The sequence below is a fragment of the Aedes albopictus genome, chromosome 3 (assembly GCF_035046485.1).
Source record: "Aedes albopictus strain Foshan chromosome 3, AalbF5, whole genome shotgun sequence".
Lineage (NCBI taxonomy): Eukaryota > Metazoa > Arthropoda > Insecta > Diptera > Culicidae > Aedes > Aedes albopictus.
The window spans coordinates 3,731,358-3,757,730 of NC_085138.1; the positions used below are offsets into that span (position 1 = coordinate 3,731,358).

General features: G+C 43.0%; 1 protein-coding gene across 1 annotated transcript; it reads right to left on the bottom strand.

The window, feature by feature from the left end:
• LOC109414170 (NEDD4-binding protein 2) lies at window positions 1-26,335 on the bottom strand. Its single transcript, XM_019687953.3, has 4 exons — window positions 25,872-26,335; window positions 24,836-25,728; window positions 8,902-11,069; window positions 1-441 (listed from the first exon to the last, which is right to left on the bottom strand). Exons 1-4 carry the CDS (start codon window positions 25,969-25,971, stop codon window positions 360-362), a joined length of 3,243 nt encoding a protein of 1,080 aa, XP_019543498.3. The 5' UTR covers window positions 25,972-26,335; the 3' UTR covers window positions 1-359.
• Window positions 26,336-26,373: the final 38 nt, after the last annotated feature.

Sequence of the window (26,373 nt, forward strand, 5' to 3'; positions counted from 1 at the left end):
TTAAATTGTATGACTTTATTTTCGACTTCAACACAGGGGAAATACATGTCCTAAGAAAATATATAGACTCCATAACCATAGGAAAATGTGTTTCATATTGAAACATATGAAACAATGATTCGCACCAAATTACAGGATTAAAAAATAGTCACAGTTATATATTAAACAGGATAGAGTAGTAAAAAAATGGTAGGTGTTAATCTGTCTTAAGTCGCATAGTTTTGGTCGGTAAATCTTTGTTTCACGTATAGAAGCTATACCTACTATACGCTATAGTATCTGTAAGGCAGCAGGTGAGAACTAGGCCATACTTACAACAGTACCGCCCAGACGACGACGATGCTCCTAATGGATGAGGACTAGGAACCCATCAACCGGTCCAGCATGTCCGGATTGTTGCTCAGCTTGATTTTCAGGAATCCCGGGTTCAGTTCGGTGCATCTGCGAAGAAAAATACGGCAACGGATCTTGGTAAGTACGTATACAAGGCAGAATAGCTTTTGTCAGCGAAATTTTGAGTAATTAACAGTCGAATTCCCCGAGAATTCCAGGATGTTTTGTAAAAAATGGCATCAAGCAGTAATTATGAAATTGAGTGTTTGTGGATGCCCTCAAGGGGGAGCCTTGTCATCAATACTGTGAATGTACCGGACCACAACATGGCGGATGAAACGTCCATTACGAGGATCTTTTCGCCAAGGACGCCGTTTAACTCGACGATGAAGCCAAGTTTGGTTTCTACTACGGAAGCTAAGCACATCACAGCACGAGAGGTATACCAGCTACATTCTTCCGAAGAGTCCAAACGAAATCACGAAATCAACGACACGATGAGTAAGCTGAAAAGCCTATTCGGGACACCAAAGTCTGTGGTTAGCAGGCGGTATCGGTGTTTGCAAATCAAGAAGCAAGTGACCGAGGACTACAAGACGTTTGCTTTTCGGGTGAACAAATTCTGTGTCGAGTTCGAGCTTAGGAAGCTTTCGTAGCGATTCAAAGATCAAGACGAGGTTCCTCAGAAGCAGATTTCGGACGAATGGCAGTAGTGCAATCACTAAAGAAGCAGCACGGCAAGAGGATCAACCGATACGGGAGGAGGATCAGCAAAATCAAGATCCAGTCCTCAGAAGGGCGCCGGTCCAGCAACGCCTTGTTGGAACTGCGATGCTATGCACTACTCCAGAGACTGCCCGTTCAAGAACAACTGGTTCAAGAAATGTGGTCAAACCGGTCACAAGGACTGCGCCAGCGCGAAGACGAGCAGTCTTCCAGCAAGCGGTACACAGGAAAGCAAGCCAACACAAGAAGTGTGCAGCTGAAGAACATCCGGAAGCGACGATGATTCGTGAAAGCGGAAGTCAACGACAGGCAGTTCGATACTGAGTCGGATATCAACATCATTTTCGAGTAGACATAGCAGCACATCGGGCGGCCTGCATCAACTCCAGCGACAGTCCAAGCGGAAACAGTCTCGGGTAAAGCCCTGAATCTACAGTTTCAGTGTTGCTTTGAAGTCGCAATCAGGGGGACGAAGCGAACTGGTCGGTTCTATGTAGTCAATTTGCTTGGTCTAGAACTTATCGACGCGTTCAACCTCGGATTGGTGCCGATGGACCAGTTCTGCCACCAGGTTCGCAGCTTTCCGACTTTCGTCAGCTCCTTCAAATCAGCCTTTTCGGCGATGCACCAGGTCTTACACAGCCGAAGGTCAAGTTCATGCTGAAAGAAAGAAAATCTCCAGTCTTCTGGCCAAAACGACCAGTGGCTTATGCCATGTACATCACCGTTGACGCCGAGCCGAGGTCTCTACCGGTACAATTGGCTCCCATCAGGAGTGAAGGCAGCACCCGGAGCATTCCAACAACTAGTAGACACGATGCCCGCTGTACACGAGACAAGAATGTACGTCGGGCTATCTCGATGACGTTTTGGTCGGCGCCGTAGACGAAGCAGATCATCAGCGTAACCTCGAAGCAGTTCTGCGTCGTCTCCAAAAATTCGGCCAAAAGCACATCAAGTACGTCGGGCATCTCATCGACGAGCAAGGTCTGCGTCCGGATCCAGCAAAAATCGAAGCAATCTGCAATATGCCAGCACCAATCAACGTCACCGAAGTTCACTCGTTCCTTGCGGCGATAAATTGCTACGGGAAGTTCGTGCCGAGTATGCACAAGCTTCGCTATCCGCTAGATGAGCTCTTCAAGGCATACAGGAAATTCGCCTGGACACGGAGTGCGAGAAATCTTTCATCGCATTCAAGCAGGTTCTCCAGTCCGATTTGCTACTGAAGAATTTTAATCCGCAGCTACCAATAGTTTAATAATAGTTTAATAGTTTATTTAATCAATTAAGCGAACCTGTTACATTAAATGTTTAGGAGAGGTCAAGGAAACAAACATTTTTGAAGTACTATTGGAACAATATACTTAAGTAGCTAACAAGTTTCTGTGGGTATTATCTATAGCGATCGTTTGAAGGCATCTAGCGTTGGTTTGGATTTCGTCTCTAATGGAAGGTTGTTCCATAGACACGCTCCGTGGGTGGTATCACATTTCCCGGAATGCCATCTCCCGGAATGCCATTTCCCGGAGTGACATTTCCCGGAATGACACATTTCCCGGAATGCCATTTCCCGGAGTGACATTTCCCGGAATGTTACATTATCCGGAATGCCATTTCCCGGAATGACACATTTCTCGGAATGCCATTTCCCGGAGTGGTTGTCCGTGAGGGAATTTGATTGGCATGTTCTCATTGGACCAACCATTCGGTTGTCCGTGAAGGACTTCGTATGTCGTGCTCTCATCGGACCAACCAGCCGGTTGTCTGTGATAAATCGAAGGTGTTTTAGTCGACAGCCTTTAGACCTTCTCATCCACCATAGCAAAGTACATACCAAAAAAAAAACAACAAGTGCAACCAACCTATCAGCCTGTACTTCATTTTGAAGCAAACTACCACAGCTTTAAAAGGACGGCCAGTGCAGCCTAATGGAATGGTATTATTATGAAACACATGATACACCTCGAAAGAACAGCCTATTTTTAAAAGAAGGAAAAATCTCTGATGGGAAAGCTAGTAGAGTGGCCGCCAATAGTACAGTATAGCAGCCGAGTTGAATGGCTTGATTATCATAAATGCATATACATACTACTAACTCTCTCATCAGAGATTTTTCCTTCTTTTAAAAATAGGCTGTTCTTTCGAAGTATATGTATACAACATTAGCAATTCATATAATTAGGATGCTATGATACTGTGATATTGACCACATCACAAACTCTCCCATCAGAGATTTTTCCTTCTTTTGAAAATAGGCTGTTCTTTCAAGGTGCACATACCTCGAGCACATATCAAAATCAAACTATTCGACTAGGCTGCCCAATGTCCGCCCTTAGAATTTAAGCCATTCAATTCAATAACCTAGCACGCTAGCTCCCTAATGACTTGATACCTCATTTCGCGAAATTAGTAATTCCGGGAAATGTCACTCCGGCAAATGGCATTCCGGGAAAATTATCATTCCGGGAAATGTGTCATTCCGGGAAATGTCATTCCGGGAAATGTCACTCCGGGAAATGGCATTCCGGGAAGTGACATTCCGGGAAATGTGATACCACCGCTCCGTGTATTAGAACGCTACGTCGCAGCTGTGTCGAGTGGGGTGGGATGACGAAGGACCGGCTACATTGCATTTGTCCTTGCTGGCGATATAGTTGAAGGTACTGCGGCAGTTCCTGATTATATCCTTTACGGAGATAGCAGCCAATTCGTTGGCGGAAGTTGTCGGGCAGATCCTTACCAAACACGCAGTTTCTAAAGGTTGCAGTAGAATCGCGGGGTCGTAATCTATACACAAATCGAAGCGAGGACTTGAAACATCGATGCAGGCGGTCTACCAGCGCTGAAGTTAATCCAGGGGTGTAGACTACGTCGCAATACGTGAAAAACGGTGCAACCACGGATTGATCTAGCTTCTGGCGTGTCGAGTGGCAGGACTGCAGAAAATCTACGGAGTGTTCGCAGACTACTATAGACTTTCGCAATCACGTCATTCACCTGATTGCTCCACTTAAGGTGTTTGTCCATGTGAAGGCCGAGGTTGACGACGCTGTCACAGGGTGGTATTACTTCACTGCAAAAAACGATGTCAGGATGGATGCCAACTGGTCCTTCACGTGTAAAGATGATCGCCTGTGTTTTCTTGGCATTCGGAGCTAAGCTGTTGTTGGAAGCCCAGCGTTCAATAGCCGCAAGATCGGTGTTGATTCTGGCAACTAGTTGGTCGATCTGTGCTACTGGACCAGTAACATAGATTTGGAGGTCGTCGGCATATAAATGATACTCACACTTAAGCTCTCTCGGAAGACTGTTAATGTACAGCGAAAAAAGGAGCGCACTCAGGCAAGATCCTTGCGGCGTCCCATCGGTGAGTTGATGTTCACCAGATAATACGTCTCCCGCCTTAACCACTTGACTTCGGTGGCTGAGGAAGGATCCTAGGAGTCTGCAAGCTGAACCTGATAAACCGAATTCCCGTTCAAGCTTCCTTTTGAGCTTGTGATGATTCACGCTGTTGAATGCAACAGAAGAGTCGACCAGCATTAGCACCGTGCACAAGTTTCCGTCAAATCCTGCGTAAATGTCGTGCACTACTTTCGTCAAGGCGGTGGTCGTACCAATAGTGGTTCCAGTGGGTGTATCAACCACCGAGCAGTCCTACAGTCAGCCAGACCGCAAAGGACTTGCGATCATCTTCGCTGTGACCAAGTTCCACAAGATACTGTTCGCACGGTATTTCACGCTATAAATCGACCACGCACCGCTTGATTGATTGATTGATTTGTCTTTATTAGAGAGACTTTCAGGCCTTGGCTGGTTCGTCTCTCACGCACCGCTGCTTCGGATCCACGGTTCGAAGAAATGCATCCCAGTCTACACAGCGAATCGGCTTCAGCGGTGGGCACTTCAGCTGCTACTTTAAGACTTCGACATCGTCTACGTGAACACCGAGAAGTTCGGGAATGCCAACTTCTTGTCCCGGTTCATCAACTAACACGCTAAGCCGGATAAGAAGACTTCGTCGTAGCCAAGAACGATGTAAGATCAATAGCATTAGATGCAGTTGACGAACTGCCTCTCCCTCTCAGGGCGATTCAGCAAGCCACCTGTTTCGACCCTGTTAGCGCCAAATTCCTAAACGGCCATCTAGGACCGAGAGGTTCAGCGGTTCATCGACCGTGACTCACTGTCCACGGTTCAAGGGTGTATCATGTTTGCTGAACGCTTTGTGATTCCTAGCAGTTTTCGGATGCTTTGCTTTCATCATCTCCATGGAGGCCATCCGGGGATCCAGCGCTTGAATTGCGATTGCGCGTTCACCAGCGCCGAGTTTGCGAAGTTTTGTCTGGAGAGCGGGATCCATCAAGTGACCGTCAAACCGTTCCACTCGCAGTCCAACAGGTAGGCAGAACGTTTCGTGGACACATTCAAGCGAGCGATCAAGAAAATCCGAGAGGGTAGACGACCGTCATTACCTGAAGGCAAATCTTCGCCCGTAGTCATGTTCGGGCGCAAAATACGGACCAAGGACAAGGTGCACGGTCATTCAGTAAAGATGATCTTGTCGACACCCACGTGCACTCGTGCAATTTCTGGTGATGGGAACATCATACAGTTGCGTAGTCGAGCAGGTGCTGACACTAAAGCCTTGTACGATTCAAGCCTGGAATCTACGCCAACCAAGTGAGCATCGATCAACATGTTCTTCTTCATCACTTCTTCCTTCGATACCAACTCTACCACCATCCGTTTCGGTGGCACAGAAGCCGTCGACGCTTGTATCGCCATCCGAACACTCAACTCCACTGCAAGCTACACTGGATGTCTCCAGCATTGACGGAGACTCGTGAGTCGTCTTCTGTGTCAGCGTCAATGCCCAGATTTCCATCATCCTCGGCAACAAGGTCCGTAGAGCTTATGTCAGCAACACTGACTATGCTCGCATAACTGTCCCATATAAATGGGATGGGGAAAAGGACGGAGTCTGTGCAACCTTCGGTTGAAGACGGTATTGCTCACAGAGTTCCTGTGGGTTTCCACCAGCATTTATCCCGAGATCTCTACCAGAGTTTCTCTCAGGATATACCGCAGATGTTATCGCGGTATTTCTGATACAGTTTCTCTCGGGATTCCTCTTGAAGGATTTATGCCTGGGATATCTACAGAAGCTCCTCCAAGCGTTTTAAGATTTTTTTTCTTTAATTATCTGCAGAAATCCCTTCCGGGATTTCTTCCGAAGTTTATCCTGTGATTTGTTCAAGAATTTTTCAATAGTTTTCTTCTAGAATTTCTCCTTGGTATATTTCCCAAAGGTTCTCGCGGGATTTCTTTTGAGATTTCTCTCGGAGTTTCTCCCGAATTTTCCCTCAGGAGATTGCTTCCGGTGTTGATACTGGGATATCTCAGAATTGTTCAAAATTTATCCTGGACTGTCTCCTAAATTTTTGGGATTTCTGCAGGGAGCTACTCTGCCTCCATTCGCACAATATTCCCATGTGAATAGGAATCACAGCAAACATGGGACTGTTGTGCGAATAGGGGCAGTACTACGGTTTTTTGTTCTTATTTACCTATGTTTTTTTTAACATATGCGTAGAATTAGCGTATGATACAATCGATCGAGAACAGCTATGGCAGATTATGCACGAATACGGATTCCCGGATAAACTGATACGGTTGATCAAGGCGACGATGGATCGAGTGATGTGCGTAGTTCGAGTATCAGGGACACTCTCGAGTCCCTTCGAATCTCGCAGAGGGTTACGGCAAGGTGATGGTCTTTCGTGCTTGCTGTTCAACATTGCTTTGGAGGGTGTAATTAGAAGAGCGGGGATAAACACGAGTGGGACGATTCTCACGAAGTCCGTTCAGCTGCTTGGTTTCGCCGATGATATTGATATTATTGCTCGTAAATTTGAGACGATGGCGGAAACGTACATCCGACTAAAGAGTGAAGCCAGGCGAATCGGATTAGTCATTAATGTGTCGAAGACAAAGTACATGATGGCAAAGGGCTCCAGGGAGGAATCACCGCGCCCGCCACCCCGAATTCATATCGACGGTGATGAAATCGAGGCGGTTGAAGAATTCGTGTACTTGGGCTCACTGGTGACCGACGACAACGACACCAGCAGAGAAATTCAGAGGCGCATTGTGGCAGGAAATCGAGCCTACTTTGGACTCCGCAGAACTCTACGATCGAATAAAGTTCGCCGTAACACGAAGTTAACCATCTACAAAACGTTGATTAGATCGGTCGTCCTCTATGGGCACGAAACATGGACCCTACGTGCAGAGGACCAACGCGCCCTTGGAGTTTTCGAACGGAAGGTGTTGCGTACCATCTACGGCGGAGTGCAGATGGAAGACGGGACTTGGAGAAGGCGAATGAACCACGAGCTGCATCAGCTGCTGAGAGAACCAACCATCGTCCATACCGCGAAAATCGGCAGGCTACGGTGGGCGGGTCACGTCATCAGGATGTCGGATAGCAACCCGACTAAAATGGTTCTCGAGAGTCATCCGACCGGTACAAGAAGACGTGGTGCGCAGCGAGCTAGGTGGGTCGACCAAGTGGAGGACGATCTGCGGACCCTACGCAGAGTGCGGAACTGGAGGCAAACTGCCATGGACCGAGTGGAATGGAGGCGGCTACTATGTACAGCAGAGGCCACCCCGGCCTTAGCCTGACCGGTAAGGTAAAGTAAGAATTAGCTCAAAACTACTGCTAGTATTTGTCATAGAGTTCGTCCTGTAATTTTTTTTATATTTTCCAAGACTGTTCCTTGTGCAGTGGATCACTGAGATCATTTCATGGATTATTTTTTTAATAGATTTTTTTCGAGATTATTCCCAAAGCTCTTTCTAAAATTTCTTCCAAAAATTATCCCGAGATTCAGCATGCTTTTTGGGATTTCTCTAAAAATTACTCCCAGAGTTCTTGCAGGATTTTTTCAAAGAGTTTACCTAGGAATGTCTCCTGGGATGACTTACGAGATTTCTTGTAAGATATTCCCAGAGTAATATCTGAAAGAATCCCTGTCAAATTTAGCGAAAATCTTCCGCAAAGACTTATTGGAGGAATCTCGACAAGAACTTCGAAAGAAATCCTAAGATAAACTGGGACATCTCGGAAAAAAGTACTTGGACTAATCCCAGGAGGAAATATTAAGGAAATTGAAGGATGAACTTTTTTTTTAATGTTTTTATTAATGTGTGTTTTAACTTATAGCTAATTCTACACTTGAATTTTATGAAGGATAAACTCTGAAAATCTCTAAAGGGAATCTCGTGAGAAATTGCGTGCGAAATCCCGCAAGGAAATCAACGAGAAATATCTGGAAAAAATCCCTGGAATAACTTCTGCAAAAATCCCAAGAGAAACTATTGGAAAACTATCCCAAAAATCACTAAAAGAAATTCCTGGAAGAAATTCGGAAAATTTTTGGAAAGAGCTTCAAAGGGGATCCAGCGAGAAACTGTGGAAAAAAATCCGATGTTATATATGGTTTTTTCCTGTTTTTTTTTCCAAGTTTTTGGATGCCATTGTAGGTAGAATTGCCAAAGCAATTTCTTGCAATTAACCCAAAAGAAATCTGCGAAAAATTTAGAAATATTTCTTAACTGATTTTTGTATTATATTCGAAAGAGTTTTGTTAAAAAGTTCTTGAAATAATTCAGTGATTTGTTGTAATCTCTTGGATAATAAATCTTGCGCGTTTTGCCTTACAATTTGTAACTAAAGTTTTGAGCATATTTCTGTATAGTTTTTGAGAAAAATATAGAAATTTTATAAAATTTAGGCTAATTTTTGAAATATTAACATTTAAGATCACTCACCTCAAGCTCAAATCGCGCAGCATGGCCTTGACCCGGTGCTTGATGATGGGTATCCCGTCGGCCGAGTGCAGTCCCCGTCCCGTAATGATGAACAGCTCCTTGTACTGCTGCCTCCGGGTGGTCAACTTGCGGGCGTGCTCAGCCAAAAATATCTCCAAACACCGCAAGGCTTCCTCCGAGTGCAGATAGTGCAAGTCCAACACGTCCGCATTGTTCAGCGTGAGCTTGTGCACTTCCATGATGGCGTTCGAGGCCCTGCTGTTGTACATGTCTATTTTGGTCCGGTGGAGTCGAGCCACCTGGGCGTAGTACTCGGCCACCCCGGCCATTCCGCGCTGGATCGCGTTGCAGGCTTTCTCGTGGCATTCGTTCTTGAGTTCTTGGTGGTGTTGGGACAGGTTCCGGCATTCTTCGGCCGTTTTCAGGTGAAGATTGATGGCGTCCTCGCTGTGTGGCTGGTCCTGGTCCAGGGTCGGTGGAGGTGTGAAAGAGGTTGGCGCTGGTTTTTGTTTCTCGGCTTCCGCTCGTCTCAGGAGCGCTTCCCGTTCCTGGGCGATCTGATTTCGTAGTTCCTCCGGTATCGAGTTGTTCAGGACCTTCACGGTGTCGTTGAATTTGTTATGATGGGCATGAAGGATTTCCGCCAGGACAGTTTCGTCGACACTCGGGTACATTTCGGCTAGCTTCTGACGAGTCATCTGTGAAGCCAGATCTTGAGGGGCCTGCTTGGTCCAACCGTTGATTTCGTTCCGATACGCGGTCAATGCGTACTCCATTTCCATAATGTCGTTGAGATTAGGTGTGTCGCTGGGTTTTTTGAACAGGACCGGATACTTTTGTTTGGCCTCTATCTGCTGCGCTAAATGGGCGTCTCTTTTAAGCGTGTAAATCTTATTTTCCTCTCTACAGCTGTAAACGGAATCCAAAAACGAAAGGTAGAGTTGCTCTGCCATCTCCGTGGCCATGAAAACCTTCGTCCGATCTTCAGTCAGTTCATTCAAGTCGACGGAACTGGAACCATGCTTGTCTTTGAAAATGGCGTGCAGCTGTTTGATGAGATCAATCCCCAGGGTAACTTCGAACACTTCCGGATCGGATTTAATCTGATCCTCCGACGAGGATGCTTCCGATTCCTCCGACTTTTGATCGGCTTCCTCTTTGCTGATGATCCCCTTGGCTGCCCTTATTTGCTGTATGTGCTTCGAATAATGCTCCTTTCCCAGAACTACGAATGCTTCTAGCTGTTTCTTAGCATTCTGCAAATCTTCCGAAAGTGGTTTTTCCTTCCGTTTGGACGTATTTCGAGGTGACTCCGAGCTGACGGTTGATCTATCGGTTTCGTAACCTCCTCCGCCAGCCCCAGAGGGATCCCCAGAAGGCACTTGGGTCATAATCGTTTCGTTGCAGTCACATTCGAATGCCAACTGGCCACCGACAGCACCGGCCTCCGTCGAATTACCCGTTGCGTCAAACTCGTAGTTCTTTTGCTCCTCCAGCAGAAGATTGGCCGTCCAGTCGCCATCTCCGTTGCATTTCTCGAACAAATCCCACAGATACTGAACCGGAATCTGCGGGTAAAGATTGCAGATTTCCGAGAAGCTGGTGTTCTCGTTCTTGCACCCTCTCCGATGCTTGACCAGGGCAACCCGTTTTGTCTCGGGTTTCTTCTTTTGGGCGGAAGCTACCGGCGTTACACCGGCCGAACTTTCCGGTGTCTTCCAGTTGGCTGGAATTTGTATGCTAGACAGCAGCAACGAGGTGGGATCTTGCGTGGGCGGTGGTTCCGTTCGTTTCGAAAGAGGCGTTTCAGGCGATTTCGGTGGCTGTGGCTGTGCGCCACCCGTTGGATCGGAATGAGTCCAAAAATCGACGCTTTCTTCGTCGTAGGGCTTCCAGCTGACTTCGTTGGCGGCAGGCCAGTTCCACTCGCTGGTCTCGCTTTGTTCCTGCACGGTTGGAATCGACTGATTGGAGTCAGCAGCCAACGGAACATGCTTTGGCGTTCCCTGCCGGGGTGGCTTCGGGATCGGAATGTCTGTTAGATCCATGGCAATGCCGTTCTGGTCACGTGGGATAGTGTCAGATTGCGTATCGTTCGATGTCTCCCAGCCGGTCATCGACCATTCTTTCATAATTACGTCTAAGTTTACGGCTTCTGCACCGGAGTCCTAAAATAGGATAAATAGTAAATGATAGTATTAGGGAGAATCATTTTTGAATTATTAATCATAGTTCATTATAGGTATCTGCAAACATAGGGGATTGGTAGATATACATATATCTAGTAGCGTGGTACAAAAATCGTTTTGCTCCACACCGCTTTTTGATTTATAACCAGATTCTATGCCTTCTCAAAAAAATTGAGCTGATTTGGTTGAAAATTGAGAGCGCACAAGCCCTTCAAAGTTTCTATGGGAATGGAATTACTATGGCAAAAGTATGTTTTTCGTTCAATTGACCGTAGTATTTCTCCAAGTGCCCTAGAGTGTTAGTTGACCTTTGGTACTCCTAGGATACTCTATCAGCTACAACTTTGTTGAAGTCCACATTAAAATCGGACGCCTCATTAATTAGTTATTGATTTTTATCCAGAATGAAAATCTTTGATCATGATTGCATCACTGCAATTTGCCTTGAAACATAGTAGCCATGATTTCTGTGTGCTATCTTTGGTGCCATGTGCAGCAATGTTGCCTGCTAAGAAGCTAAACGATCATTGTTAAGGGCGGACGGTACGGTCGGGTAAATATCCGCCATTGCTCTGTTGCTACTAAGATGGTAATCTCAGATTCTACTTCATATTTTGCAACAAAAACCTATCATTGTGTATGCTCACTTGCACTGCACATGCTGATTGTTTTTCATCATCTTCAGTGCAATAGAACTCGAGATTACCATCATCAAAATCGCGAAGCAAATTGTTAGAAAGAGAGGCAAGATAGGAAAAATAACACGGCGTCCAGTTTCACCTTAAAGTTTCTCCAGTTGGATAAAAATCGATAACTAATTAATGAGGCGTCCGATTTACATGTGGTCTTCGGCAAAGTTGTAGCTGATAAAGTAGCCTAAGAGTACCATGGGTCAACTAACACTCCAGGGCACTTTGGGAAACGTTACGGTCAATCGAATGAAAAACGTCCTTTTCCCATAGTAATTCACATACAAACTTTGAAGGGCTTGCGCACTCACAATTTTCAACCAAATCAGCTCAAAATTTTGGAGAAGGAATAGAATCTGGTAATGAATCGAAAAAGCGGTGTGGAGCGAAAACGATTTTTGAACCACCTTAATATCTAGCGTAGTTCAAAAAATCGTTCTTGCTCCACACCGCTTATTGGGTTCGTAATCAAAAGTAGTACCTCAATGTTATCTTCGAATTGCATGGAGATCACAATGAAATCTTTGCAGAGAGGCGTCTAATGTATCTAAACAAAAGTAAAGCAGATCAAGAGGTCCGCTTACTTTCAGGTAAGAGATTGGGATTGCTAAGTTCAATCGCTCGCTGCAGTACACGAAGTTGTCTATCGCTAGCTGTGCCTTTTCCTTGACTTCGTCCAGACTTTTTCCGCTAACTATCTTTACGAAATCGTCCGCATATTGAAGTCACCACGTTTTCCTCTTTCTGGTCTGTCTTGTGGACCTCTGCCGTATGTATGTTGGAGATTGTTGGCGATAGCATATCCCCTGTGGTAATGCTTGAAATGGTCGTTGACACCACTCACTGTTTTGTTCGCATTATCAGCTTCAGGTTTTTCAAATAGTTCTCTTCCCTCTTCGAAGTTCATCTTGGTCAATGATTCGATGAGGATATCCACGTCTACTGTGTTGAACGCGTTGGAAAAATCAAAGAATCATGCTGCTTCTTTTTGCTGCCATCCGATGATTGGTCAAAAATCCAAGACAATCCTCGGGTGAACATCCCGGTCTGTAGCCAAAAGACCATTGCGTTATGTGCTGTTCCTTCCTCACGTGTTGCTGAATGCGGTGTAAGACTGCTGAGTTAGCTGACTCAACAATGGTCGATGGATATCGGTCTGTATGATGACACTTCTGTTGCATCTCGACCAGGTTTTCTGATTGGAACTATTCTGATCTCTTTTAGTCTGTCTGACAAACTTCCAGCGGCGTAATATGAGTAGATCTCTTCGATAATCTTCTGTTTCGTCTCTGCGTTCAAATTTCTCAGGACGTCGTACACTGCAAATGTTGTTTACTGGTATTCAGCAAAATTTGCTGATTTTTTTTGTGCTGATTTCATTCAGCAATGCGAATTTACTGAATATCAGCAATTATTTTTCAACTTGCTGAACCATCCAGCAATTTTGACAGTTGATCAGCAACGTTGTGCTAAAATTCAGCAAAAATTTTGCTGAAATTCAGCAATTTATTTTGCTGATTTTTTTTGTGCTGGAAGCGTTTCAAAAAATTTGGTGTGTACGTCAAGCGATTTGTTCCAAGTGCTGAGTGGCCCTACTTTTTATGGGTTATGCGATTCTATTATTCCAGATCAAGTAAAAAATACGATTACACCGTCTTCGACCTTGCGGCCTCTACCAACTGAACAATTCACTAAAATTTGACAACGGACAACACATAACACCCAGTGGCCCAGTGGAGAATTTTTCGTTTGACGAAAAATTTTCCCCGACTGGAGCGGGAATCGAACCCACACTCCAAGGCTTACGAGACAACTAAACGACTGACGCCGCTAACCGCTCGGCCACGAAGCCACAGTAGTTTGTTTCAAGGTTGCAACCATTCATTTGCAAAGATTTACATTCATTTGCTATTATCTAAGTTCAGAAGCATGGTATCGAAAAACAATGTATGGATGAATTTAACCTTGTAGTTTTATCTGAAAGTTTGCCGAATAACATTGGGGTCGCACACGCATTCGAAAGTCGTGAGTGAGCTGTGAAGGCAACTTTCCACAGCGTGAATGAAATTTACATTCACCGCGTGGAGAGTTGCCTTCACAGCTCGCTCACGACTTTGGTATACGTTTGCGACCCCAATGTTATTCGGCAAACTTTCAGATAAAACTACAAGGTTGAATTCATCCATACATTGTTTTTCGATAGCATGCTTCTGAACTTAGATAATAGCAAATGAATGTAAATTTTTGCAAATGAATGGTCGCAACCTTGGTTTGTTTTCCGATGAGACACTTGGTCTTTTGGGCTGCACGATTGCTAGTTGTTTTGGCCCAAAATGTCCTGCAAGAAACTACTACGCTTTTGTCTGCTCTGTGAGTACTAAATTGTTCTTGTCCTTGTTTTCATGGCTGTATTGCAGTCATTTCATCAACCTCCAATCGGCTTTGGTGTTCCTTGTGTCTATATCTTTAGTTATGGCTGCCAAGTTTTCGTTCATCAGCTCTTAAGACTTCCGTAGAAAAACGCCTTCACGCTTTGTAATTTCATCAGATTTTCTTCGTTAGAGAGGCGGTTGAACGCTCTCTAACATTTCTGCTTTCTTCTATATAACAGAGAGAGAGAGAGCTCGTCGTTCCAGTTAGTACTTAGGTACGAATTCGCTTACTTCGCTATTCCTTTTGATCGAGTCCAGCTGTTCCGCATTCATAAGCACTTCTTCCTCATTTATCATTCTTCGATTCTGTATGGGCCGTTGTTTTTTGGATTGGATATTCTTTAGCTCGATATCTATATTATTAGATGTGCTAAACCTATATGCCAACTCCTCCGCTGGTTCGTTCCAAACGTGACTTTAGAACATTATGATAACCTGTTACATTCGATACCGCTGTCGTATCATCGTTTGTATGTACATATTTCGGATAGCAGTGCTTGAGTGTTCTTGAGTGTAACTCATGTGCCAGTTTGTTCGTTTCTGTTTCTGGTAAGGCTTTGGATATTACTCTGTAATATCTTGAACGTCACCATTTTCGGAAGTATCATTGGGTAATCATCCTCGTTAGCTATACTTGACAATCTCCATGACTACGTAGTACCCGTTGCCGTCCTGCGTCGCAATGGCCTACGAAAGCTGATTGAATGTCCTTCCAACCGTTGATTGTATTTCGTCCTTTTGTCGTGCGATTTATTTAATTTTGTCTTCTGAACTTTTCCGAAGCTTCAAATGCTTTTCCACAGTCATTACCTATGTTTTCGCCTTAGTTAGTTCTTGTTCCTCCCTGTGCTCAGTTAAGCACGTCTTCCTCTTTTTTCCGAATACCTCACTGTTTCAAATCCATCCTAGTCGATTTCTCTCTCCTTGTACTTGTTTTCTGGTTTCTTATCCTTTGAGCGAGTCTGCTTCTTTACTGCTACTAGAATCTTTTCTTTCTGTTCCACTGTTATGTTACGGTTGTGTGCTCTTGGTGCCGATTGGTATTTCGTAGCAGTTATTAGTAGATTTCTTCAATACGTTGGTGAAACTTTCGTAGAGCAATGGAAATTCATTTGCCTTTTCGAGGATGGTGTATCCGTTACTTACGACCACTCGAAATTCATCGCGAGCTTACTTGTATGTACGTCTGATTCTTGCTGACCATTAGCTTTTTGATATCGTTCTGCTTTTTGCGTTCTGGACACTTCACGGCGAACGACCTATGACCGTCATTGCAATGTACACATCGCGTTCGTTTCGGGCACTCCTGATCGTTGACCTGTTCCCCGTGTGTGTTCGCCACAGCTTCCTTCTGTTCATAACGAAGGTAGAGCCGTACCGTGCCATGCCCTAATACCGTGACCTTAAGGATGCTCTTCACTTCAAAGAGCCCTGTAAAAATCAATTATCCGTGTTTCTTGATTTTTCAAACGCTATATTATTAGTTATTCTGTGTATTATGTATAATAAATATAATTAATAATATTCCAAATGTTTACACCATTGTTAAAAACAAAATGGTAAAACATAGCATTGTGCCTAATACCGTGTATGTGACCCGCGTACATTGGTGGTCCTTTGAATCATCACTATATCAATCATACTAAGTTCATACTTAAAAGAATCTGTGCGTTAAACGTTGCCTAGAGGTTTGTACAATTGATTCATAAAGTAAAAAAGTATCAATAATATTTTCAGCTTGCAGTTTTAGCCGAAACACGGTATTTGGAACACAAAAGGAACCATGCCCTAATACCGTGTATTGGTACTTCGCACTCACATTTTGTGAATATTTTTAATTGCTTGTTTTTGTAAATATGTGCCAAATTTATTACGCCTAACTTAAGAAGGTTTAATATGCTAATGATTGAATTAGTTACTTAGTTAAAAAAATAATACACTCAGTAAAATATTTGAGTTTTTTGTCAAATACACGGTATTAGAGCACCTTTACCGGTGCGCGACTAAACTAAATTACATAGCGCAGTATCATAGCGCTATACCTTATCGGGGACTACTAACCGGGCTAGTAAAATAGCAGCGAGGCTTTCGGGAAACATCGAGCGCACAAATTTAGGCGCCCGATAGTTGCGCAGGAAACGATTGCTATTTCATATATGTCAAAAGTGTTGTGTTGTTTTTTATTTGTTTGTTTCGAACAAAACGCACCAGTGGTAAGCAACAAATTTTGTAAACACTTGCAGTTAGAGAAAATCTGCTGCGAATATCACAAGCGAATATGTCCAGGAGTACCCCCTCAAGAAATTCCTCCGGGGAACCCTACAGCATTTTCTCCTTTGATTCCTCAATAAACTCCTGGAATTTCTTCAGGCATCCCTCCGGAGATTAATATAGAAATCGGTCCGGGTATTTCTCTTGGGATTCCTCCAGGAATTCTTCCAGAGATTCCTGTAGCAATTGTTCCTGTGATTCATTAAGGAACTTCTCCGGGAATTTCTTCAGAAATTTCTTTTATAATATTTCTACGATTCTTCCTGTAATTTATTCTGTCATTCCTGCAAGAGTTCGTACAGGAATTCCTCCGGAATTTTCTCCAGCAATTCTTCCAGTTATTCCTACGGGGATTATTGCAGGAAATCCTCCAGGATTGCTCAAGAATTTATCCGGAGATTAATCCGGAAGTTCCTCCGGAAGTTTCATATAAAATTTCTGAGGAGATTCCTCCTAGAATTCCTTTAAAGATTCCCCTAGAAATTCATCCGGAAATTCCTCAGGTGAATTCCCGAGGAATTCCCGGAGGAATTTCACTAAGGATTCCCTGGAGAAATGCCTGGAGCAATCCTCAGGGAATAGCCGGAAGGAATTCCTGGAAAAAAAATCCACGGAGGAATTTCCTGAAGGAACATCCGAGTAAATTTCTGAATGAACCCCCGGAGGAATTTCTGGAGAAATTCCTAATGGAATTCCTGGAGAAATTATTGGAAAAATTCCCGGAGGAATCCTCGGCGGAATTCCTAGAGGAATTCTTGGAGGAATCCTCGGTGAAATTCCTGGAGGAATCCTAGGAGGAATTCCCGGAGGAACTCCTTAAGGAATTCCCGGAGGAATTCCCGGAGGAACTCCTGAAGGAATTTCCGGAGGAATTCCCGGAGGAATTCCCGGAGGAATTCCCGGAGGAACTCCTGAAGGAATTCTCGGAAGAATTCCTGAAGGAATTCTCGGAAGAATTCCTGAAGGAATTCTCAGAGGAATCCCCGGAGGAATTCCTGAAGGTATTCCCGGAGAAATTCCCGGAGGAACTCCTGAAGGAATTCCCGGAGGAATTCCTGGAGGGATTCCCGGAGGAATTCCTGGAGGAATTCCCGGAGGAATTCCTGAAGGAATTCCCGGAGGAATTCCCGGAGGAATTCCCGGAGGAACTCCTGAAGGAATTCTCGGAAGAATTCCTAAAGGAATTCTCGGAAGAATTCCTAAAGGAATTCTCGGAAGAATTCCTGAAGGAATTCTCGGAGGAATTCTCGAAGGAATCCTCGGAGGAATCCTCGGAGGAATTCTCGGAGAAATCCTCGAAGGAATTCTCGAAGGAATTCTCTGAGGAATTCCCGGAAGAATTCTCGGAGGAATCCCCGACGGAATTCCTGGAATGATCCCCGGAGGAATTCCTTGAGGAATCATCTGAGAATTCCGGAAGAATTTCGTGAGGAATCCCCAATGGAATTTCTGAATGAATCTCCGGAGGAACTCTTGGAGGAATCCCCGGAGGAATTTTCGGAGGAATCCCGAAAAGAAATTCCAGTAGAAATTTTAGGTAAAATCCCGGAAGGGATTCCTGGGGAATACGTATTGCTCGAGGATACTCAGTAAAAATTCATGCTAGAATTTCAGAGGGGATCCCAGAAGAAATTATTTCATAATATGTTTCCAAAATATTTCGTTTATACCGCAACAGTATTTGGCAACGACCGGTACGCAATCCGGTAACTAAATATAGTAGCGACCGGTGTGGAAATGAGTAACTATACTAAAATGACAACTCTGTGGGCAATCATTTTACTCGCCCAGATAGTAGCCCCCGGTAAACTTGCTCTTAGGAGGCACACGGTATTAGGGCATGGCACGGTATGTAACGAAGGCAGTTGTAACGAACGCGAATCAATCAATTTGCATTTCAAACTCAAGTTGTCATTTTCCTTAAGTTATACAGCGCACCGCATGGCATATTGTTAGTTGCAATATGCGCATAGTTGATAATTCTCTGCTACCCAAGACAATTACGTCATAAACTAATCTTCTACGAAGGACCAAGAAAGAGACCCATAAATTGTAATGAAAATAGTGACGCACCGATAGTGGCGGCGATAACAAAGTAGAGATAATAAGAAAGGGACCCAAAAGATAATGAGTCAAATCAGGTAGAATGTATTGTACATTCATTCATATATATAAGGCTTAGCATTAGTAATAAAGTTAGTTCTAGACCACAGTTCTACAGTGTATGTTTTCTACATCCGAAAACCGTAAAGCTCCGGCGTCACATTTTGGTGAACTACCAGAGAGGAAAGTACTCGCGACGTTGTGTTGAAATTGTGCAGTGATACCGGCGCGCGGAGATCAACTAGAATAAGTGGAAAGGACTCCGACAATATAAAAAGTTGTCGTAATAAATAGCTACAGTGATTGATTTTGTAACGTGGTTTACTGTCGCCAGGAGTGCAGTCTGAGTGTTGTGCATTGTCACAAAATTTAACTGTTACAAATCTTGAGCCAATAGTGGCAAACATTCGAAAGTTGTGAATAGATATTCACGAATCGTGTCTAAAATACCTTGTGTGTTGAATATTAAAACCCAGAGTGGTAATTCAAGTGAAACTAGGACATTGGACATTTTTGAAAATAGTGAAACTGCAGTGTGTGAATTAACAAAAAGGTTTGGAAATACCTTTAGAAGCTGTCATCAGAAGTGAACGCGCAGATCCGGCAAAAGGAAACAGAGAAGCAAAGTAGCAGCAAACAACCAGGTGAGAGTAAAGTGAACATTTGCGATGGCAAAATCAAAAGCTATGTTCCAATTCGTGGAAAATAAGAACGGAAACTGCCGTTTATGCAAGGAAGCTGACACCAAGGATAATATGGTGTCTTGTGACGATTGTGATAGGTGGTTCCACCTTAGTTGTGTGCACCTTAAGCATACGCCGTCACAAGAAGAGCGATTCCTTTGCGCCAAATGCGAATATCCGAAAACCGTAAAGCTCCGGTGTCACATTTTGGTGGCTCCAGAGAGGACATTGAACTTCCAACGCAAACATTGGATATTAAACACATGAAGAAGGAGTTCACTTATTTAGCTGATGTTCCAGTTCAGGGATACGTCAACGCCAAGCCCACGATTTTAATTGGTATGGAGCACGCTCATTTGTTGTTGACGACCGACAGAAGGATAAGTGACGAGAACTCGCCGATGGCAGCGCGTACCAAACTAGGATGGTTGATTTTCGGTAAGGTATATAGAGGTGAGCCTTCATATTCTTTTTGCATTAGAGAGCATGAAAGTACAGATTTAAGAGCAATTTTTGAAAATTATTGTTCTACTGAAAACTTTGGAGTCAACGTCGTTAATAAATTACCAAAATCAGCAGAAGTAGAAAGAGCTGAATCAATTATTAAAAATACAATTAAATATGAAAACGGACATTACTCAATAGGATTATTGTGGAAAACTGAAAGCATGAGTTTCCCTCCAAGTTTTAATAATGCTTTCAAACGTTTGGAAATACTGGAGAAGACATTAGCTAGGAAACCAGAGCTAAGAAAATGGGCAATTGAGTCATTTGAAGGATTTGTTAAAAAGGGTTATGCCCGTAAGCTTAGCCCACGTGAGCTACTACAGGAACATCCAAACACCTATTATTTGCCTCATTTTATTGTGACAAATAAAAACAAAGTCCCACCTAAATCAAGAATTGTTTTTGATGCAGCTGCAGCAGTAGAAGGAGTATCTTTTAACTCAGCACTGCTTTCCGGTCCTGACACAGTAAAATCTTTGTTCGGTGTTTTGCTAAGATTCAGAGAGTTCAAAATCGCTGTTACAGGGGATATACAAGAAATGTTTCAGCAAATAAAAATTGTTATGGAAGATCAGCCTGCACAAAGATACCTTTGGAGACAATGTGAGGCCGATAGGGATCCGAGCGTATATGTGATGGAATCAATGATTTTTGGATCAACGTGTTCTCCTGCTTGTGCTCAAGCAGTGAAAAATTATAATGCACAGCTTTTTAAGGATGATTTTCCAAAGGCTTCTGAGGCTTCTGAAAATAACTTTTATGTTGATGATTATTTGGATAGCTTTGATGAAATTAAAGAAGCATCTGAAGTTGTTCAGGGTGTTATAAATATTCAACAGTATGCTGGATTTCATCTAAGAAATTTTATTACAAATTCGCAACAGCTTGCCAACGTTATTCCTTCAGAAAGACTTCATGTTTCAGAAATAAAATGGTTCGAGAATAAAGAAATACCAACTGATAAAGTATTGGGTATCTATTGGAATACAACAACTGATTTGATCGAATTTCAATTAAAACTTGATCGATTGGAATTCACAAGGTTGATTACAAAGAGAGAAACTCTCTCGTTTGTAATGAGTATTTACGATCCCTTAGGGTTAATTTCGAACTTCACAATTCATGGTAGAATTCTTTTACAAAAATGGCATAAAGAATCTTCTGATTGGGATAGCCAGTTACCAGATAGTTTATCAAATTTTTGGAACTCTTGGATAGATATGCTTAAACTTGTCACCCATTTTAAGATTCCAAGATGTATGACCTTGAAAAATGCATTGTTTTATGAGTTGCATATGTTCGGAGATGCTTCGGAAAATGCTTTTGCTGCCGTTGTGTATCTGAGAAGTGTTACTGCAAATGGCACTGATGTGAATATAGTGTCAGCAAAGGCAAGAGTTTCACCGAATAAAATGTTATCCATACCACGTTTAGAGTTGCAAGCAGCAATATTAGGGATAAGATTGTTGAATACCGTAAAGAAAGAATTAAGAATTTCGATTTCAAAATGCGTCATGTGGTCAGACAGTCAAACTGTCCTAGCCTGGATTAATAGTCAGCATAGGCGGTATAAGCAATTCGTAGCTCATCGAGTTGCTGAAATCTTAGAAACAACTTCAATGGATCAATGGAGATATATAAAATCATCATTAAACCCTGCTGATGAAGGTACAAAAATTAAAAAGGGAGCATCATTATGGCTCAATGGACCATCGTTTTTAAGAAAATCAGAAAGTTATTGGCCAAACTGGACAGTAAGTATGGAAACTGATGAAGAGCTGAGAAACTATGTAAACATTCATCAAAGAATACATCCTTACTCTTTTTTTTCAGGACGATTATTTTTCGGACTGGTGGCGTTTGGTTAAGCGAACTCTAATAATAAAAAAGTTTACCGATTGGATTAAAAATAAAACAGATTTTGATCGTAGCACTAATTATGATGATGTAAAATGGGTTGAAAACGCGATATTCAAAAAAGCTCAATGGGATTGTTTCGCAGAGGAAGTAACATTACTGAAAGAAGGTAAAGAAATTGAAAAATCCAGCAACTTACGAAAATTGAGTCCAATGCTTGATAATCATGGAGTACTCAGAGCAAGAGGAAGATTGGAACACGCAAGAAGCATACCCGAATCAGCAAGAAAGCCAATTATATTACCATATGAACATAATATTTCTTTTTTAATTGTAAAGACATATCATGAACGGTATTTGCATCAGAATGACAATGTCGTGATTGCAGCTATTCTTCAAAAGTTTTGGATTATTAAACAAAGGTCACTTTTGAAAAAGGTCAAGAAATATTGCCAAGAATGCATTATTGCTAACGCAAAACCAGTACCACCCATGATGGCACCCTTACCAGATTATCGGACCGAATCTTTCTTGTATCCATTTACGCATACTGGAGTGGATTACTTTGGTCCATTTGAAGTTGCAGTAAAACGATCAAGAGAAAAACGTTGGGGTGTGATTTTTACATGTATGTCTAGTAGAGCAGTTCACATCGAAATGGCTGAGAAATTAGATACAGATTCTTTTATTGTCTGTTTGCGTAATTTTCAAAACAGAAGAGGAAAAATTAAGCACCTTTACAGCGATAATGGCACCAACTTTGTTGGAGCTGACAATGAATTAAAAGAACTAATTGTGAATATTGATAAAAGAATGAGAAACGGTGATGCGGCAGCATTAGCCTTAAAATGGACATTCAATCCTCCCGCGGCATCCCATTTCGGCGGAGTATGGGAGAGGCTTATTAAAATCATAAAGTTATCGCTATATAAAATGCTGAAGCAGTATGGTAGTCGTTTACCACGACCAGCAATTTTAAGATCTGCTCTGATCCAAGTAGAATTTATTCTAAACTCTCGTCCATTAACACACATACCAGTAGAAGATATCGACGACGAAATAATGACACCATTTCATATTCTAATTGGTCGTGCTGGAGAATATGTACCACCTTATGATCCAACTGCAATTCACTTAGAAAAACATCATTGGAAAAAGGTTCAAAACTATGGGAAATATTTTTGGGATCGGTGGACGAAAGAGTACCTTCCATTATTGTTGAAACGAAATAAATGGACTAATCAAATTGAACCTATTAAAGTTGACGATATTGTTGTAATAACTGATGATAAGGCACCTCCTGGAACATGGTTGAAAGGTCGAGTAATCAGTGTTAGAATGGCTAAAGATGGACAAGTAAGATCTGCTGAAATTAAAACATCTAAAGGTATTTATGAAAGACCAGCCGTCAAAGTGGCAGTTTTAGATGTTCGGAAAATTCAAAAGCCAAAGCCATCTTTAGAAACAAATGATGATTTATTTCAACAAACTCAAAACTTTCAAGGAAGTCATGACACAATTCCACTTTCAGAACCGAAGAAACAGAAATGAACCTGTATAGAGGAAATGTGTATCCAAAATTCAACACAAATGTCTAGTCCTAAGTAAAAAGACAATATTAATATCATTTCATATAATAAGTAATAAATCGCTTATCGACAATTATTATTGTAAATCTAGTAGATTTACGGGGTCCGGAATGTAACGAACGCGAATCAATCAATTTGCATTTCAAACTCAAGTTGTCATTTTCCTTAAGTTATACAGCGCACCGCATGGCATATTGTTAGTTGCAATATGCGCATAGTTGATAATTCTCTGCTACCCAAGACAATTACGTCATAAACTAATCTTCTACGAAGGACCAAGAAAGAGACCCATAAATTGTAATGAAAATAGTGACGCACCGATAGTGGCGGCGATAACAAAGTAGAGATAATAAGAAAGGGACCCAAAAGATAATGAGTCAAATCAGGTAGAATGTATTGTACATTCATTCATATATATAAGGCTTAGCATTAGTAATAAAGTTAGTTCTAGACCACAGTTCTACAGTGTATGTTTTCTACATCCGAAAACCGTAAAGCTCCGGCGTCACAGCAGTCATGTGCAACGGATACCCGCACTACGGCCACATCGCCATAAACTGCAAGCAATGATGCAAATTATCACCTCACGAATGCTCAATCAACTTATCAATTGTATTTTTATCGCTTGCGATTGAACTGTACACTGCTCAGCGATGACCATAAGCAAAGAGGTGGCAAAACGACTATGATGCAACTCACAAACGAGTTTGCACACATCTGTCAGTGCCGCCATATGCTCACCCGAACAGCCGAACAACACCGAATGTGTTGGTTTTAGAAACTACGGCACGAACGCTGGACACGCACACAGAAGCATTATTCGCATGTACCGACACCACACCAATAAAGTTTCCGGCCTACGATGCTTCGTGAAAGTTGATCGAAAGCGATGAAAAGACAGGCTTGGCTGGAACGCAACAGCTGAACGACGAAAAGGAGCAGCCAACAATGCTGATCAGCGTCGAGTCAGTTCGTGTGCTATTCGTACGGGAGGTTGTTTTCATAAAGCGAGGAAGAATGAAAACGTATTCGTTGTCGAAAGCGAATCGCATCATTTCGCGAATGTTTTCACCAAATAGCAAGCATGACTGCAAGAACCGGAAACGGCGCGAACATGTATCTTGAATGGTTCTCAGCTTGTCTTTATCAAGCATTGGGTACAGTTGCTTCATCTTAGCAATATCGAATTTCACCGTGTGCAGTGCGATATTCGATATCGTCTGGATCATCATCGACTCTTCCTCATTGTGCAGGATCCCATTTGTCCAATGGTAGGTCACCGGAGCAACCAGTCCTCGCAGTCCGATACTCTCTGCAACAGCCACATTCATTACGGTGGCGCTATCTGTTCATTTCATAGCGGTCGTTTTAGTTATTTTAGTGATTCATTCACTCGAAAAAAAGATGAGGAATAGAATTCTAAGGAATGGCTTTTGGGGAAGAATGTTATAGAGCCAATAAGAATAACCTTGGCAAAGATTTGAAATACGTGACTAGCAACGCACAGCTATGGACCGAGTCGATAGCTGCAATCGCTCACATTAGTTGTAAACACTATATATTAATACCTCTCTTTCGATTATTATGTTACAACTACAACAATACTACACTCACCTGGCCCCTGTCGCGATTGCCCTCAGTCTTTGGTTCCAGTAAATCCTCTTTCACAATAGGAAAGTGGCGCATCCTTGGCGGCACGTACAAAGCATGTTCCAGTTTGCACTGCTTGTACAGCACCGTTGCGTCCTTCAGCTTCTCGTAGTTGGCAAGCATGCTTTTAATCTTCTGCTCCGGAACACCGTGGGTATTCCGCGCGGCCAAACTCCTGGCGTTGTACCGCCAATGGGTTGCCGGTTCAAGCACTTCCAGATAGTAGCCATTGTCCGCAGCGATCTGTACGTAGGCGTACATTTCCCATAGCCGCATGTGCGTGTTGTCGACCACAATCGGGCTCCAGCCATCACGCGCCTTGGCCAGGACGTTATTCTGGTTGAACCGATGTGCTTCATCGATTCGATCCGCCTGATATTTGTACACTCCATTCACAACGAAGTAGTCATCGGCGCTGAAAATGTGATTCCGATAATCACCGTTGGCCAACGTTTTATCCACCAAGGCACGCGCTAGGGTAGATTTGCCAGATCCGGGGGCACCACGCATCAGCACCATCACCCGGTAGCCTTTGTTGATAAGATCAACGACTGAATCAAAATTTGGTGGCCATTTGTCGGTGCGACGAGCCGGAGTGGCGTTTTGCTGAACTTGGGGCATGCTGGGCGCCATTCCATACTTCATGAACGAAGCAAACGAGATCGTCTCACTCTCAGCAGTTTGTTGAGGGGCGGTCAATATCTTCTTGATTGCCCCTGTTGATGGCGCTGGATTGGGCTGTTTAGTTTCTGTTATGGCAGGCATCATATCCCAAGAATTTTCCGACTGAATCGATGGCATTTTTTCGCTCTCGTCAACGATTTCATCCTTTAGAAGCATCTCTATGCAACTTTCCACTGAAAAATAATAACAGGAATCAAATCAAAACGGCACGCTTCAAGGGCACCTAATCTACAGTAAAACACAATTATTATTCCTGGTTTATATCGCTTAGTGCGATCTAAAAGATTCAAAACAAAACTGAACTCTATTTACTCACAATCGTTGTGGCATCGCTTCATCGTCCTTTGGATGCGCGTCTGGTCAATACAATCGCCAAACATCTCCGTTAGCTGCGCTAAAACTTCGTCGCTGAGCATCGCTGTCGTAATCTTCCGTTCAACAAAACAAAAACAACTTTTCCCACAAAAAAATCAAGGTCGCGGATCAAAAAGAACACACATTCAAGCTAAACACTACTAAATAAAAAGTGGCGTAATCCGACTTCCACACTGCCCCAGGTGCTGCGTAGAAAATGCTATCACGAATGCTCCAACGAAACGTGCAAATTTCCAACCAAACTGGCCCAAATCTACCCCGAAATGAAGCATCCACCGATGCCGATGAATAAAAACGTAGGAAAACACTTTTACGCCCGGGAAAAGCACTAGAATTTTGAGGAAATTTTCGTTATCTTGCACATGCAACACGGAGGAGCAAATTCGCGCACAAAGGTTGCAAAGAGGTAGTAAATAAACATCACATGCAAAAAGAATCAACAC

Bases quoted from the DNA above. Each gene is read 5' to 3' on its own strand.
- LOC109414170 (XM_019687953.3), bottom strand. From the start codon at position 25,971: ATGCTCAGCGACGAAGTTTTAGCGCAGCTAACGGAGATGTTTGGCGAT. The intron at 11,070-24,835 runs GTGAGTGTAGTA...ATCCTATTTTAG, and splicing joins GCAATCGCGACAGGGGCCAG to GACTCCGGTGCAGAAGCCGT. The intron at 442-8,901 runs GTGAGTGATCTT...TTTTCTTCGCAG, and splicing joins CTGCGCGATTTGAGCTTGAG to ATGCACCGAACTGAACCCGG.